Source organism: Phoenix dactylifera, chromosome 8 (genome assembly GCF_051530095.1).
Source record: "Phoenix dactylifera cultivar Ajwa chromosome 8, Ajwa_hap1_PhDact_Kaust_v1.1, whole genome shotgun sequence".
Lineage (NCBI taxonomy): Eukaryota > Viridiplantae > Streptophyta > Magnoliopsida > Arecales > Arecaceae > Phoenix > Phoenix dactylifera.
The window spans coordinates 28013169-28031147 of record NC_143197.1 but is presented as its reverse complement, the minus strand read 5'-3'; the positions used below and the strand labels follow the sequence as shown (position 1 = coordinate 28031147).

The 17979-nt window shown below is 38.7% G+C and overlaps 2 protein-coding genes across 7 annotated transcripts in view; both read left to right on the top strand.

Annotated features, from left to right (window-relative positions):
* The window catches only part of LOC103716688 (putative LRR receptor-like serine/threonine-protein kinase At1g06840), a 59478-nt gene that overhangs the window by 2532 nt on the left and 38967 nt on the right, over nt 1-17979 (top strand). For 2 of the 5 annotated variants that reach the window (XM_008804790.6, XM_026808300.4), the window contains exons 3-10: nt 1178-1307; nt 4348-4495; nt 6213-6284; nt 6504-6575; nt 8603-8746; nt 8841-8912; nt 9010-9081; nt 11944-12018. In XM_008804790.6, coding sequence (XP_008803012.2) covers nt 1196-1307; nt 4348-4495; nt 6213-6284; nt 6504-6575; nt 8603-8746; nt 8841-8912; nt 9010-9081; nt 11944-12018 — 767 coding nt within the window. In that variant the 5' untranslated portion in view covers nt 1178-1195. Of the gene's footprint in view, nt 1-1096; nt 1308-4347; nt 4496-6212; nt 6285-6503; nt 6576-8602; nt 8747-8840; nt 8913-9009; nt 9082-11943; nt 12019-17979 lie in introns of those variants that run through there. The other 3 variants (XM_088703375.2, XM_088703376.2, XM_026808301.4) reach the window with 3 other exon arrangements.
* Nucleotides 14212-17742, top strand: LOC120104154 (uncharacterized). 2 transcript variants are annotated; one of them, XM_088703374.2, is made up of 5 exons: nt 14212-14301; nt 14447-16189; nt 16274-16407; nt 16496-16571; nt 16664-17742. In XM_088703374.2, exons 2-5 carry the CDS (start codon nt 14449-14451, stop codon nt 17686-17688), a joined length of 2976 nt encoding a protein of 991 aa, XP_088559500.2. In that variant the 5' UTR covers nt 14212-14301; nt 14447-14448; the 3' UTR covers nt 17689-17742. The 2 variants fall into 2 exon arrangements, with proteins under 2 accessions (XP_088559500.2, XP_088559499.2); XM_088703373.2 differs by lacking the exon at nt 14212-14301 and having other exon boundaries at nt 14303-16189.

Genomic DNA, 17979 nt, shown 5'->3' with positions numbered 1-17979 from the left:
AAGCATCTGCTCAACAGCCCCAATTAGGATTTGGCAAGTATGGCAACTTAAGTCAGGTGAATGATATGAGTTCAACTAATGTAAATCACAATGCTAAACTAATAAACAGCATGTTTCCATGCAAAAACTTTATCACACTATGGATGTCCTAAAAGTTTGTTGTGCTTGCTTGTTTGTTTGATGAGCAATGCTGTCAGACTTGATATATTATAAGTCAAGCAGATGAGCAGCTCATCTGAGAAATCAACATCCCAAACAAGCTGCTCATCCCTCTGCCTCTAACAATATCTTACAAACTTCACAAACCAACTCAGCAAATTTGGTTATGATTATAATGGCTAGTAATTTAATTTGATCCATGCATAACCTGCTTTTTACTTTTAACTGTGATGGTTCATTTTATGGACTGTGTTGTGTATCTATAGTTTTTTTTTCAAATTGTCTAAATCATGGCAAAGCTCTTAGACTGTATATAAGTAGCATCTACATTTTATATTTCCTCTATTATCTGTATTGCATTATGTTTAACTCTATGATGCATATAATGCTCTTATATATATTTTGGATGTTGCAGTTATGGAATGCTTCATGCTTGCTTTACTAAGATTCTCAAAGTAGCACAGTATGAGAGTAGAGAATTGGTTCCTACTCGTTGTATCGGTGATCATCATATATGATCTTTGAAGACTCCTGTTTTGATTCAGTTGTTGAATGTGACCTGATCTTATGGACATGAACCTATCCAGACATGGTCTGTAATAGGTGGCATTTGGGTCCTTCATGCCAACAACCAACTAGATAGATTTCAGGGGTCATCTTTTGCACTATGTCCTGTTTAACTAGCTTAAAATTGGTTGTTTATGGGCTCAGCAACCTAATCAAGCTAACCCCAGTCGGCCTGAGTTTGGATCATTGTTATTGATGACGTATTCCTAAATTTTGGTACATGTCATCTTTCAAACTACATAGTGTATTACAGCTTATCAGTTATATAAATTTGGCAAAAATCATTTCCTTCAACAACTTGAACTTTTTTAAATGTAAAGGAATCTTTTATATCCAACTTTTTTTAATAGTTAATATTTATAATTTACAGCAGTTTAATCTTGATTTCATGAGCCACAATATTTTTTCTGGAGGGAGATGGTTTCTCATCTAAAACGGCTTGCTGCTTCAGGTTTGGAGAGTTGCTGATATGCCTATCAGGATGTCTGGAGTTCAATTTAGATTACATGGGGCCATTCTGGGCATACTGTTTCCTTACTTTTTGTATGTTGCTGTGGCCAAGAGTACCGATCCATCAGAAGGTGTGGTAGACTGCCCATAACTTAAACCTTACGTAATCCATTATGCTGTGCTACTGAGTGCTTGTAATTTAATATTAAATCACTCATGCCATTTTACTCTTGCTGATGAAGATGCATTTGTTTGTTTACGGATTAAAATTTCATTTGATGTACTTTTGGTGTATATTTAGATGGAGAGAGTAGCTTTTTTTCCACATGCCCTAACAGCATTGATATTGTTACTTGAAATGGGTATTTTATTTATGCTCAGAATTTGTTGTTTCATTAATTTCATATTTCAACATATTCATGAAACATTCTAAGAGGAATCTGGTTCTGTTTGTTTGGGTTGCAAGTTTTTGTTTTGTTTTTTCCTTCTTTTCCTCAACCAAATGCAAATGTATAATTCCTTCTCTCAGTTTATTTTTTCCTTTGTCTTGTTTGGGAGATTATTGGTCCTTGGAACTCTAATTACACATTTTAAAGGTTGTTGAAGTTACTTTTGTTATCCCAAACATGATTTGCTGGAGACAAGTGGCGTGCATGGACGCACACGTATATTATGCATGCACACTAAGGGGCTGTTTGGTTATGAGTTTTTAGTGAAACAGATTTATACAAAACCTAAACTAAGTGGTTTTAATTAGAATACTTGGTTCATTGCTTTCATAGAACCTGTTTTGTAGAAACCAGGTCATAAAACTAGAAAAACGAGTTTGAAAAAAACAGGTTTCTCCCTCTGTTTTAAAACCTTTTTCACATAAAATCATGTTTTAGGATTATCCATTTAAAAAAATCTGACGGAATTAAACAGTCATAAGTATATAAAAGAAGACAAAATACTCATTTTTTTAAATTTATAAAAATTATTCATAGATAATGAAATTTTTTATTTAAAAAAATCTTTACTTGTAAAAATATTATGTGTTAATGGTATGAGTTTAATCAGATTTATTATGAGAATGCAAGTGAGATAAGCATTTAGTAGAGCTGGGGCTAACAAGGAAAAAAATATGACAGGAGAGGTTGAGAGAGAGGTAGGTGCCACTGAGAGTAGCATTAACATGTGTCTGAGAGACTCATATATAATGAGAGAGAAAGAAGTGGATGAGGATCTAATCAAGGTTTTAAATCCTATGGGATGTAACTATCCTAGTTTGCCGATGGAACGAGACCGACACTTGTAATAGGGGATGCCCCAAGATGTGCCGATTGGGACAATGGGATAATGGTGGGATGGTTCTGTCTCGATCCTCAGCACTGGAACCCCATCCCAGTGTTCTGCGGGACGTCTCACCAGGATTTGAGACCGTCGATCTAATAAAACCTCATTATTAATTTGGATATGTGTGAAGCTAGAATTAGGGGGGGTTCCATCTCTCTCTCTCTCTCTCTGGGTCCTTTTCGATGTTTGGACTCTCAATTATTGAATGCTCAAATTTCTAGTGATGGTGAGGCCTAATATGTAAGATCTATTCTTCTGCAGATATCTGAGATAGAGAAGGGGGTGCTAGAGATCTTTCTTGTGGGATTTTCAAGAAGAGAGACATAGAAAGGATATTTCTGGAGATTCATTTGGGATAAAAGGGCAAGTTATTCCTAGCAATTTACTAAAATCTACCATTATAATAGATCATTTATAAAACTTAGAAAAATTAAGAGTGGACTTGGAAGAAATTGATAGACTTAAAGGCACAACCATAACCATCAAGCCTTGTCCCTACTATTTGGCATCAGCTTTATAGGTTATCATTTAGCAAGCATTCCCATTTAGGGCTACCTATGGAGCAAGATACCTTTTAGGTTCTCACTTTCGGAACATCCTTTTCCTATTGTAAGCCATTGCAGTACTTGACATCAAAATTCGCCGTGCCGGTACTGGAGCCTATACCGACCCTCGTGTCGGGCCCGTGCCGACATAGCATAAAGGGAGAACAGGAGCGAGAAAAATAGAGAGAGGAAGGGGGAAGGGAGAGGGAAGAGAGGCTTTAGAGGTCGTCGGAGGGCACCGAAGGGCACCGGAGGGCCGCAGAGGGCTGGAGGAGGGGCTCTGCCCTCTGGACCCCTATTTCGAATGAAATAGATGTCCGTTGGGGCCCTTTTTTTATTTTGTAAATTTTAAATGAAGTCGGCAATTTGGGCCTCTGGCGGCCCTCTCTCCCTCTCCCTCTCCCTTCCTCCCCCCCCCTCTCTCTCTTTTTCTCTCTTTCCTTCTTCTTGTCCCCCTTTCGCCGGTTTCTCATTTTGAATGTCGGAACCATCCCAGTTCACCACCGACATGGCTCGGTACGTTCCGAACCGGGCGGTTCGGGATGGTTCCGCATTTTTTGCTTGATAGTATATGTAATGCCATATTTGCTAGAACTTTCTGTTCCACCTGCTCAGCTAATTATTTTAAAGGCTTTTATTTTGCAACAGTTGCGGTATTGCTGCCTCAGCCATTCTATATAACTGCTCTATATTTACCTTTCTATATAATAGTTCTATATTTCAAAAAATGATGATGCTATACTATGTTGCGTATTGTAGATTATTATTTTTTTGATTCTTCAATTTTTATATATGAGAAAAGCAAAATCAAATAATAAATGCAGGCTAAGAAGCTCAATCTTGTATATGACGAACTTTGGCATGATATGTGTGTTGGTCATGAAAGTAACTTAGAAGTCTTCCCAAAATGAAGTTGGATGTTTAAGCAAAGATTTAGAACAAGGACCATGGAAATATATTTCTTCATGCTTCCACTTACATTCAACAAAAATCGCCTATCATTGAAAAAGATTTTTTCTCATTCTCACCATTTATTAATATGAAATCTCTTAAGATATGTTTTCTCAAAAGAAAGATGCTTATGAAATGGCTATAATCATTTTATCTTGATATGTTCATTTGGTTACATTTGATGAATTCTAGAGGTAAAAATTTAACAAAAAAATTACATACCATAAAAAAAGAAATTTTTTCATTTCTCACCATTTATTGTTGTGAAGTTTCTTAAGATACATTTTCTCAAATAAGTGTGCTTATGAAATGGTAATAATCATTTTATCTTAATATGCAGTTCATGCATTAAAGGCTATTAGGAGCAGTCTGATTGACCCCTTGAAAAATCTTGCTAATTGGAACAGTGGAGATCCATGTACATCAAATTGGACAGGGGTTGTTTGTGCGTCCATGCCAAATGATGGGTACCTGCATATAGAAGAATTGTATGAATGCTTGACTCTTTAAAATATTCATTCTGTGTTTTCTGGAGATACTTAGAAAATTTATTGCTGGTTACTGCTTAGGATATATTATTTGTTTCTATTATCTTGAAGGCTTTGAAATTCCCCTCCCCTCATGCTACTCAATGCAATTGGCTGTACATGTGTAACTTTCTTGTTAATCGGCTGTTTTAGCCTGATGTCTCTCAGTTAAACATAAACAGATCTAAGTACTATCTTGCAGGGCAAAACTCTTTTTTGAGAAATGGGAGCGAGAATACAACCCATTCCATTAAGTGAATGAAAGAAATAACCTTGCAATGCAAAAGGGGACTAACAGTTTTGTAAAGTTTACTGTCTTATGATCCATTAGTGCCCCTATTAATGTGCTTGCTTCTATGACAATGCTTAGTTGATGTCACTCTCAGTAGAAAATGATAACTCTTCAATAGGATAGAAGAGTAATAGGGTGTTTCATGTATTTATAGCTCAAAATTGTGGTATAAATGATCAACACAGTTTTGAGTCTCGACTTTGTATTTCTTAAAGAATTTTTAATCATTCTGGATTTATTAAACAATTCTCAAGTACTTTATAGAAGCCTTGTGGTTCTTTTACTTTTAAACCTGAATTGGCTGAAACAATTTTTAGGTTCATCATGCTCTATATTTATGTCAAAATCCCATTACATATATTGTACTTCATAGAAGATGTAAGATGGGGTGGAAAACATATTAGTTTGTCAGATTGCTTGTTGACATGATTTGGTCAACTTATGTTCTGTCAGCATTTATATATTTAGCTACCAGCTGCTATCTCTGGTTTGGGTGCTTGAATTTTGACATAACAATAAACTATTATTTTGCCATCTTGAAATGCTGTTGTGTCTCACTGTATGTACTGTGATACATCATTGTACTTCACTGGTACATCTAGGGCATGTTTTGCATAATCTGGTCCAATATTTGTGTTATTTCGTTGCCAATAAGGTTAAAATGATATATGATGTGTTATTCACTGGTAAGAAACATAATCATTACCTGTAAGGATTTTTTTTAGACCTCTAGAGGTCTCTAATAACGAAAGCTACTTTCCCACTCCAAAACATTTCATAGCATGTTTAACTAATCTGGATGGTAATACAACGTTTGACGTAAGAGGTCATAATGCACTGTTGAAATATTGTGAATCATTCCTGTAACAAGGAACCAGAAAACAAGCTATCGATCATATTTTGTAACTTTATTAGTGCTTTCCAATGTTTTATCTTCTTGTTGTCGTTCTTGTTCTTCAGACATATGAGCTTAGGCCCCCACCCCCACCTCTTTTCTTTTCTTTTACGGATTTAAAAAATGCATGAATCAATTGATTCATTTCTAAATTGCATATCATGTTACTTAAAAGTGCTTGTGGCATATTGTAGATACTAGATACACAAGACTAAGATCACATAGTTTCACCATATTCTCAAATCACAAGTTATGTTCTATTATCCATCAACATGTGCTTTTTCCTGTTCTCAAATCTTTTGGTTTGCTTTAATGACTTCTAAGCTAATTAAACACTAATGCTCTAAAACCTATGCAGTATTTTAATATTGATGCAGTGTCATGTAAGCTACTGTAATTACTATTATTTTATGTAAAATATAACAAGCTGCCATCTTATTGATGTTGGCTTTTATAGTTTATACTGATATCGAATTTCTCTGAAAATGTAGACAGCTTCTAAAGTTGAATCTCTCGGGAACTTTAGCACCCGAACTTGGTCTCCTAGCTCATCTGAGAATATTGTAAGTCATTGCATATTTTGGATTTATCAGCCAATCTAGTTAATTCCTCTGATGTTGTACAGTTATTAATACTTTGTCAGAACTGTTATTTCTATGTTTTGTTGTAAGTATCTTCCCTAAATTTTTCTGCATTGGTGATCCTTGTTTTACCCCCTTTCTTTTGAAAAAAGAAAGGGACCTAAGATTCTGGTTAAATCTTCTTTTTTTCTCCTGTTGAAGAGGCTTTATGTGGAACAACATAAGTGGAAGTATTCCAAGGGAGATAGGCAACATTACATCTCTTAAACTTCTGTAAGTTGTATTCTCATGACTCAAGGTTTCTGAATATGTATTAAATGTTGGTGATCTTTTCAATATCAGTTTGGATGCTTTAGTTACTGACCAGTTCTACAGTGCTGCACAGCACCCAAATGTTCAGCTTCTTCCTTCTGCAGCCTTCCATAATAATCTATCATGATGCATTTGTTGTAAGGCATGCTGTGTTACTTGTACTCCCTGGCTCTCCTCTAGCCCTCCCCCTCCCTTCCCCTCTCCCTCCCTCCCTCTCTCTCTCTATCTCCTTCTTCCTCTCCCTCTCTCTAGCCAGCTCTGTTGTGTCGGTATGGGCCCGACATGAGACGGCATGGTACCGTACCAAACCATGCCATCGGGCAACCGATATAGGTCCTGATACTGGCATAGGTCCTGGTACCGGCACAGCATACCTTGGGTTTAATGGAGACTGTAAATCAGATTAGCAAAAAGGAAAATCATGACAAGTTGCATCATCTAACTTGAAAGAGACAATTGAAGTACATTTTTTTATTATGTAATCTAGGAATACATAACTGATTTAAAACTACTCTAATCTCACAAATTGTGTGATATGAAGTCCTTCAATTCACATCACAATATACATTCAGAATTTAAACAAAACATAGGTACATGTGTTGAGTTTGTCCAAATGGAAAAAGAAGTTACTGATTTCCCTTTCTTGGCAATTTTATTTTCTTACAATTGTATTTTTTTGTCACTTCTTTTTGTTCCTTTTTGGGAAATATGGTGGCAATGCCACCTTCCATGATCAAACCAGGAACTTCTCCCTAGAGAATATGCTGAGAGGGGTGTCAACAAGCTGGATCAAGTAATGTTCTTATCAGATTATATTTCTTGGGTTTGATTGTTGAGAAAATCCACAAAGATGCTTTTCTCAGTTGCAGATGATTTACACCCCAAATTGTAGCATTAGTGGGATTTAAGGATTTCAGTATGCCAACGTTGAATGGCTCTCAACCTACATCAAATTATACAGGTATATGCATCCATCTCTGTGGCCACATGCCAAAGAGTCACATAAATATGCCAAATCTGAAATCCCTCTGTAAGACCCTTAGGTCTCATATAATTAGAAAAAGTTGAAACCAAGGTCAAAAACAAAGGACACCAAGGATGAAGAAGAAAACACAGACTTCAGCCCAGAACTCTTGTAAAAGGGCAAACGATGAACTGATAGACAAAAGGCTCATTTAGCATTTGTTGGTGAGGCACTGCTGAATTGTATATCAAATTGGGAGCTAAGATCAACTAACTATTCTTGATTTTTTAACCTATGATTGCCCTTGACAAGAAGTTTTTTTTTTTTGATTCTGAGTGGATAATTGGCTGGAGCCATACTGCTAATGTGGACTCCTTCATCACTGTCATTGGCTAGTGAATTCTGATGATTTCTTGGTTTCTTCTGCTTCAATGTAGTCCAACATGTTATGTTCGTAATAGGTTTTTCACCATTAAATATGTGAATACATCCATGTAAGAGATATACTGATAAATCAGGTGTGAAGATTTCGCGAAAAGGAGGATTAATGCAAACTTGAAATTATCCTTTTGAATGTACACATGTGGACACAGCAGGATGAAGCTTTCTGTGAAAAGATTCTTCCTTTGTTATATAATGTTGAACGAAGGCCTACATTCTGATCTTCAGTCGAAGGTTACTTGATTCAAGTCAGAAAATACTTAGTCACGTAACATACTGGCAAAGCATAGCAAATTACAAACATACATACTGAATATGTTTAGATAATTACTTGTTGATTTTGTGTTGTCCTGGTTAAGTTTGGTTATGCTACAAATAGATTATTGGTGTGCAACTACTTCAATTGTCATTGTTCTTCTTCTTATTTAGTAGCTTGATAGCACAAATTAACTGTTTGTTTCAATGGAATGCCTTTATGCAAGTTATTTCTACATATTCAAACGACATCTTGGAAATAATATTTATTTTTTCCCAGAAGAACTACTCATTTGCTGATAAGTTGCAGGATGTGCTGTATTTGCAGGCTTCTGAATGGTAACCAACTGTCTGGTTCTTTACCTGAAGATATTGGCTACCTTTCTAATCTAGATAGATTGCAAATTGACGTGAACCAAATATCAGGGCCGATACCTAAATCTTTTGCAAACTTAAGCCGTGTAAAGCATCTGTAAGTTGGTTTTGATTCACAGTCTTGCTCTTAGTTGTGAAGAAGCCCTTATTTTTCTAAGCTACCTGATTTTTTTTCTCCCATTTACCTGCAGCCACATGAACAATAACTCATTAAGTGGACAAATTCCACACGAGTTATCCAGACTACCTATTCTCCTTCACTTGTGAGTGTGTTTCTGTTTCATTTCCTCCTCTTTGGTGGGCCATGCTGTCAGATTTATGTGTATCTTTATTATTTCTTCTTTTTGTGAACTTTTGTAGGCTGGTGGACAACAACAACTTATCAGGACATCTTCCTCGAGAATTTGCAGAGCTGCCAAGTCTGAAAATTCTGTATGTCCTTGAATTCATTTAGGAAAAAATGCTGCTTCAGTTGACAAGCTGATCTTTATTTATTTGTGCTGGTATCTACTGTTCCTATATTGATATGCAAGGAGCTATCAGTCCTTTTTTTGTAGAAACTTCTATTCAAAATTTGAATTCTACAAAAAGTTTATTTTTTGAGTAGATGTTTAATATTTTATAATTTACTTTTTCAGAAACACGATGATTCTGCCACATTCAGTTTATTATATCAGGGATCTTCAATTCTGTTTTAAATTTCCAACATCCAAATCAGATTGTTTTACAGAACACTGTTTATTTTCACTAACATATTTGTATCACATCTACTTTAAGTAATGTTTCACTGATCCGAGTCTCCCAACTCCGATAAAAGGTGTCTTGTATTTGTTGATAATAGTTTTTGGGTTAATGAACCTCTTTCTAGGTTGTTGCATACCATCTTTTAGGGTTTTTGGCCAACCGACATATCAGTTATGTAAATGTTTAAAAGACACGGCATTTTATATTTTATGCTTTTCATTCAATTATATATTTTTTTTCAATTTTTTAGTTAGCATTTATATTGTGTATTATCAAGTTTCTTAGATTTTCTTCCTCAGAATCTTTTTGTGACTTTATCTTTATCTTGCTAAAAGGTGAAGAATTTTCTTTTCTTATCTTCATTCATTTTTTTTCTTTACCTTATAGTTACCTATTCCTTTTTCCTTCTTGGTTACTTGTTCATCTTTTTTTTTTTTTAATTTTTAATTTTTGTTTTCCACTATTGACCTCAAATAGGTAGGACTTAGGCCAAGGCTTGATGACTATGGTTACGTGTTGTTCCACCATGGTTCTTTAATATAGTTGTCTTGCTTCTGAGGTATGAAATCTCAATCACACCATAATTCCTCAACCCATATCGCAATCTGTATATTAAACCGTATCGACAAGGGGGTATATCTAGTTTGGCAAAGCATGAGTAGATACAAGAGGCATACTATCTCTTGTATTGTATTGATATGCGAACGACATGGGGGTTACCACAAGAATTCAAACCTGTCTTGCTTTATGGGGAAAGCTAAAATGTCACCACCATAATATTTTAAGGTATGGGAGTGTGTACAAAGAGAAGCATCTAGCTTTACCTCCAAATCCAATAACCTGACCTTACATATTAGAATTTTGGTTTGGCGGACATCTAGAATAAAAAAAATGTAAACTGAAAATAGAAATTTAATTGAATTGCCCCAAAAAGAAAATAACTAACATAAAATACAAAAGAACAAAAGATAGTCGCAAGCAAGGCAACTCCTTGAACAACGTAACCCTTGAGGACAAAGATAAGAACAGGCCCAATTTAGATTATTATATCACAAGTAGCATTTAGGCCATTCCCTTAAGGTAATAAAGGCTCTCTGAAATACCCTAGAAGTCTTGTCATGCTAGATACCCATAGAAGAAGATTAGCCACCATCTTTGCATATGCTATGTTTTCTTTAAAATTATTAGGTTCTGGCATTTAAAAATAATAATAACCAATGAAGTTTAAATGCAAAACCAATTTTGCCAAAATTTCTCCAAGAAGCATGATTCGGATATTTGGTGTAGGCAACTTAACCAGTCAGCAAGACCCTTTTTCTCTTGATTCAGTTTGCCACAGACTTAATATGAAATTATCACTCCAAATTATATGAATGGAAGCTCAGTTTAAAGCATAAGTACCTGAGACCAAACTTTATGTGTCAAAATTCTGGGAACTTAGTGTTCTAACTTTTTTTGAGAAATTTTTATTGTTGTTATTGGAATTATTTTTGAGACTAAATACCTTAGTTAAATTGACTTAATTCTGGGATTTTCACCTTGAATTCTTCACATACTTTTAGATGGTTTCCCACCTTGGTTGCTGTTTTGTGCTATTTGGAAAGGATAATCTTTCACTCACCTTCGTCCTCCATCTCTCCTTTATTTCTCTACCGTACACCTTGCCTTTGGTTCTTGCTTGCACTTTGATATGCTGAGCAAGAATAAAACCTATGATTTAGGTTCCTTCCAGAAATCAGAACACTCTAAAATTCTCACCCTTTGGTCTTTATTAGATTCTAGTTATCAAATCCGGGGCAAGCATTTAGATATCAATATGAAGCTCATGCTATATGCATGAGAATATTCTCAACTATTTTCCCCCTCTTACCAAGCTGATGCTAACTGTAAGCAGCTCTGTATTAAAGGCATAAAGTTATCCTGTTCCTATGTATTCTACACCTCACCCCCTTCATTACCTTAGAAACCTCCTTGTATCATCTTCACTACTCAATCTTATCACTCCTTAGAAGTTTCTGACCACTTCTAGTACCCTCTTTGTTTTTATTGCCCCCCTACACCCTACTCTCCATGCATAAGAATTATAAGATAGCACCTTGATACATAATTAAAATTGTAGTCCCATCTCTTTAATATATAGCCCGAGCCACATGCATTATTGTCATAAATTGATGAAAAATTAAATAAGATAAATCTAAATTCTAATTTTGATTCCTTATTCCTTAACTTCTCCTTGCATCTACTTTGTGGTTCTTTTTAATGAATTAAGTTTCTTTGTGCAATTGTTATTTTGGATTTTGGAGAGCTGTAGCCTTTTGATGCAACTATTTGGATTGTTAGGTGTCTAGGCTTTTATCTTAGTGGTTGAAAAGCGATCACTACTTCAATGCCATTTGATGGAACCTTCAGACTCCTTCCCACCACGTGCAACGTGTCGCCCCACCTTCCTCTGCATGTGCACACACATACACTCACAAACATGGAGAGAGACATACTGGGTGCTTAGATATGCTGACTTAACATATTACATTTTTTTTTTGTTATTTGCAGTCAGCTCGATAACAATAACTTCAGTGGCAGCTCGATCCCAGCTTCTTACAGCAACATTTCTACACTTTTAAAACTGTAAGTGCAATTTCCTTTCTGTAGGTTTGTCTTTAAAAAATTGGAGTATGGATAGACTATAACAAAGAATGATTATCTAAAATGTAAATTCTGGCTGCGAAGAACTCTGAATTCCTGATTTTTTAAAAGTTATTTCAATAGTAAAGTGCAGGGAAAGGAAGAGTCCTCTGGGTTGGAAGTGCCATTGATTCCCATTGTTGGCTATTTCCATGCCAATGGTTGCACCATGTTGGTTTTCTAAGATAAATAAGAAAAATTTTGCTCAGAACATCTACATTTGCCAAAAGAAAACTATGTATCCATTAATTTTAATTACATTCGGGCCACTTGTTGTTAGTTTAGGTTCATAACTTTCTAATGGTTTAAACTTTTTAAATGTAATATGGCAGAAGGAGGTTCTTCTTTGCAATATGGCCTTAAGTTTGTTAATATGTTAATCAACATACTTTTAATTTAATATTGGATTTTGATCCATGCATCCAAATGCTAATAATTAGAAATATTGGGCTTGGACATCATAAGCTCTTCCCTAGGGTCTCTTGAATCGTCTCGAACCATGTGGTTTCAGACATACCATATCAGACTAACTAGCAGATTCGGTCCTAGGTCAAAAGCGGCTTGAACTGTTTGGTTCTGCTAGTTTCAAGCCATTTTTGGCTATTCCAGACCGAATCGTGCTCAATCCTTTATAAGTTGCTTGTGACTCCTTTATACTCTCTCCCGATTCCCTACGCTCTCTCCCAATCCTCCTCGCCTCTCCCCTCTCTCCCTCTCTCCCGATCCTTTTCTCCCCCCTCTCCCAATCCTCCTTGCCTATAGCGAGTCGCAACTCCTCTACCCTCAAGCGATTCCCCACACTAGAGTTATGGTGTCGTCGCCGCTGCTGTCGTCGACATTGATGATCATAGACCAGTATGTTTCTCTTTCTCTTCTCTCAAGTCGTGTTTCCTATGATGACGACAACGAAGTTGTAACTCCCTCTTCCTCTCCCTCCCTTTGGTTTCGGTATGCCTCAGGTCAGTATGGTACGTTTTGGTATAATACCAAACTAATAGCCGACTGGCATGACCCCTAGTACCGATTCGGCGAATCTTGCTTTTGCTTCATTGTTTTTAGTTTTTTTCTTCAAAAATCTTAGTTTCTTTGTCATATGTGTTAGGATATTAGGACTAATGCTTTTAGTTTTGGTATTAGGCCCTATACCGACACATTACCATATGATACATCTCAGTACTGAGATATAGTACAATGCTGAAGTTGGCATAGCACTTGTACCCATGTCTCGAGACAGGGGTTTTTAAACCTTTGTTAGGGCTAGAGAGGTGGATGGGTTCTTGCTTGTGTGAAGAGGAGTGGAGTTTAGAATATGGGTCCATCCATTTGCAAAATGTGAATTGCTAGTAGCATCTAAGTGTCAAATACAGGTGAAACACCCTCAATGCTTTGAATGGAGGCTTTCCACATCAAGGAAAGCCGTACCGGCCGGTACGGACCGGTACAAACCGGTCCGGTGCTTGACCGGTACCGGAGACAGATGAAAACCGGTATATCCGGTTTTCATCTGCGAACCGGCCGGTACGGACCCCGTACCGGTGCGAACCGGCCGGTTCGCACCGGTACGGGTGTTTTTTTTTTTTTTTTTTAAGAAACCACAGCGCTTCGCGCTGTGGTTTCAAAAACCACGCGCGGCGCGTGGTTTCAAAAACCACGCGCGGCGCGTGGTTTCAAAAACCACGCGCGGCGCGTGGTTTCAAAAACCACGCGCGGCGCGTGGTTTAAGGGAGAAGTGGCCCACGGGCCACTTCTTTCAAAAAAAAAAAAGTTTTTTTTTTTTTTTTTGGGAACCACAGCGAGGCGCTGTGGTTCCAAAAACCACCGGCGCGTGGTTTCAAAAACCACGCGCAGAAGGAAGTGGCCAACCGGCCACTTCTTTCAAAAAAAAAAAAATTGCTGTGGCCGACAGGCCACAGCTTTTTTCCTTTTTTAATGGGAAAGGGAGTGGCCTCGGCCACTCCTTCCCATTAAAAAACAAGGAAGTGGCCGGCCGGCCACTTCTTTCCGTACCGAATCAACGATCTTAAGCTGGGATTTTCTGTTAATCTGGGATTAACAGCACGATCTTAAGCCTCTCGTTCGGTTATAAAAACCGAACGAGGCTCACTTCTTTCCCAAACAATTTGAGGTTGAGACTTGAGAGGTTCTATTTAAGGTGCGGAGACGGAAAGATTTGAGAGATAGCGAGGAGGAGGTCCTGCCCAAAAAATCCAGCGGAGACTATTTAAGGTGCGGTTTTTTTATCCTATATTATTTCATTAATTTTGTTAATAATTTACTTAAAAAAATAGTTTATAAATTACTTAAATAATAAGATAATGCAAAAATTTACTTTATTAGCTTAATTTTTTGATAAGTTGTCCTTTTATGATAGAAATGGAGCCATCAAGAAAAACGAACCCTGCAAAGCGTGATATTGGCTGGTCTTATGGGCGAAGACTTGGAAGTGAGGGGCAACGACATCAGTTTCAATGCAAGTTTTGCGACAAGGTTTTCAAGAGAGGAGGGGTAACCAGGTTGAAGCAACACTTAGCCGGAAATTCCGGTGAGGTTGCTACGTGCCGAAATTGTCCTAACGAGATTCGTGTGCTGATGAGGCAGAATCTTGCTGAGGCCAAAGAAGCGAAGGAGATAGCTTCCAAGAAGAGGGCGGAGGTCGATCGCCAAGCGGCAGAGCCACCTTCCTATCACTCTAGGGAGCCAGAGGAGGTCGAGGATCTAGATGAGGAGGAGGCAGATATTCAGGCGGCCATGCATGCAAGCCTGGATGATCAGTGGCAGCAGGAGGAGGTGGCCAGGCATAGGGCTCGATTTGGGCCCTCTGCATACGAGTCGGGCGGCGGTTCTCGAAGCACTAGACAAGATCCAGAGTTCTTGAGGACAACTTCAGTAAGAGAGGGCGTCGGCAAAGAACGTGGCCGGATTGCATCTATGCTGGGTGGTTTTGGTAGCCGAAAGAAGTCATCTAGAGGAGTTCCAGAAGGAGCGACAATTCATGATGTAGATCCGCATGCTCTCCCCAGTAGAGATTCAAGGCAGCAGAGGGTAGACACAATGTGGATGAAGGATAAGAAGAAAACTATGTGGCGAGCTATTGGATCCTGGTTTCACTTCAGCCACATCCCAGCGAATGTGGCAGACAATACATACTACAGGTCTGCCATTGCCGCCATACAAGCTGCCGGTCCCGGTGTAGCTCCTCCAGGCCCGAAGGATATATACGGTGAGCTTCTTGACAACAATAAGGAGGAGCTGGAGAATTGGATTGACTCCTACAAGAGCAAGTGGCCCATATATGGACTAACCATCATGTGCGATGGTTGGACCGGTCCGACCAGGCGGAGCATCATCAACTTCCTGACATACTGTGATGCTAAGATCTTCTTCCACAAGTCGATTGATGCTTCGGCTTATGTGCACAACACCTCGTACATGCTGAAACTTATGGAGGATGTGATTGATATGGTAGGAGAGGAGAATGTCGTGCAGGTCGTCACTGATAATGGGCCGCAATATAAGGCTGCCGGGCAGGTCTTGATGGAGCGGCGGCCACATATTTTCTGGATCCCATGTGCTGCACATTGTATCGATCTTATGTTGATGGACATTGGAAAGATCCGTAGGGTGCAACAAACGGTGGAGACAGCCCAACGCATTACGAGGTATATTTATAACCATAACTGGGTTCTTTCATTGATGAGAAAGTATGCAGGGGGAGAGATTCTGAGACCAGGAGTCACACGGTTTGCTACCAACTTCATCGCACTTGATAGCATACTCGAGAAGAGAGGAGCCCTACGTCAGATGTTTGCCAGTCCCGAGTGGTATGATAGTAGATATTCTTATGCCGGCACTGAAGGGAGCAAGATAGAAGACTTGGTGACGAGACAGCCATTCTGGCAGCGGGCTACTACAATAGTCAAGGCTATCAAACCATTATATGAAGTGCTGCGGGCCGTAGATAGCGAGATCTACCCTCAGATGGGATTTTTGTATCACATGATGGTCAAGGCAAAGGATCAGATTATGGAGGCAGATCCAGCACATGGCCGGTCATACATCAACATCATTGAGCAACGGTGGGGAGCGCAAATGGGTACGGAATTACATCTAGCAGGTAAACTAAGATATAATTATAGTGACAATTATAGTGATGGATATAATTATATAATTATGCTAAGATAGTCTCGTATATGTACAGCATACTACCTAAACCCCCGATTTCAGTACAGCATAGATGGAATTGGTATGGATGAAACACTTCTGGATGCTTTGCGTAATGTGATTTACAAAATGGAGGCAGATCCAGAAAAAGCGGCCCTATGTCTTGAAGAGGTAATTATGATTTAGTAATTACTAGCATGTGTAAGTATATCAGCATCTTCAATTATTAACATGGTTTTCTTATGCTTATTTTTCACAGAGCAAATTATTTAGAGAGGGCAGCTACAGTTTTGGCCAACGAGCGGCTGTTGTCAGCAAACACAATATGAATCCAGGTACGTGACACATCAGGAAAACATTCACCTGGTGTTACTTAGTTACTATTATGGAATTATCATATATGTAATTTTCATAAATATTTTTGCAGCTGAATGGTGGGTGCATTTTGGCGGATCCGCGAGAAATCTAAAGCGGATAGCTATCCGGATCCTCTCCCAAACAGTCTCCTCTAGTGGATGTGAGCGCAATTGGTCCACCTTCGCCCTTATCCACAGCAAACAAAGAAACCGTTTGACGCAAAAGCGCCTCAACGACCTTGTTTATGTGCATTACAATTTGCGGTTGAGGCTAAAGTGCGTCCAGGAGGAAGTGGAGCTCAAGTATACAGATCCGATTTACGGGTCCTTCACCGCTGATGACGATGATCCACTACTCGGCTGGCTTGTAGGCCAGCAGCAGGAGCCCGAGCTTGACGAGCCAGGATCGCCTCCACGACCAGCTACCTTCATAGCCACCGAAGCTGGGGTCGATCCAGAGCAATGGGCTGAGCGCAATATTCCACGCACTTCCAGAGCTGATCAGCCGCAGGCACAGGGGAGCCAGACAGAGAGGGCCAGGAAAGGAAAACAAAGAATCCCAATGGAGAGTGTCGAGGAAGAGACTTGGACTAGCAGCGATGAAGGTTCTGGTGGTGATGGATCTTCTAGCCATGGAGGGAGCGGAGGACAGTATGGTACTCATGAGACACAGCCGGAGGGTGGTCTTTATTTTACCGGTGAGTCCCAATTTATGGGTGCTACACAGGATACGGACCACGGTCGACCACCTGATAGAGATCGTGAGGATATTATTGGATATAGAAGACGGGCTCCTCGAGGTCGTTCAGGAAGACAGGATACGACTGCAGATCCGACAACATACGGATACGGATTCTATTATCCACAGCCTCAGCCTGACGAATACGGACATGGTGCATTGGATTTTGCTTCCGCCATATTTGGATGGGCCCCTACACAATCAGAGGACACCTCTCAGAGCCAGAGCGTGAGCGAGAGATCCGACAGTTCTTATAACCTGGCGCGCGTTCCTTCTGATTGGGTTGATTTGCCTCCTCCTGATTATACTTATGATCCAGATATCTACGAGAGCCATCGGCACTCGTCCCGATTTTAGATATCCTAGAGTACTTTAAATGTATGTAAATGATTGTATCTTAATTTGAAGATATTTTATGTATATGATTTTATCATTTGGAACGGGAGGAAAACATAACATGCAATCATGCATCATATATGTTTCAAATTTCAACCCTAAATTTAAATATGAAAATATCAAAAATCATGAAAAAAGTAATAAAAAAATATCAATTTTCACTTAATTTAAGATCCAACAGAGACAACATTAAAAAAAAAAAAGTCTGGCTCGCGGAGCCCGGCCGGTACCGTACCGGTCCGGCCGGCCACC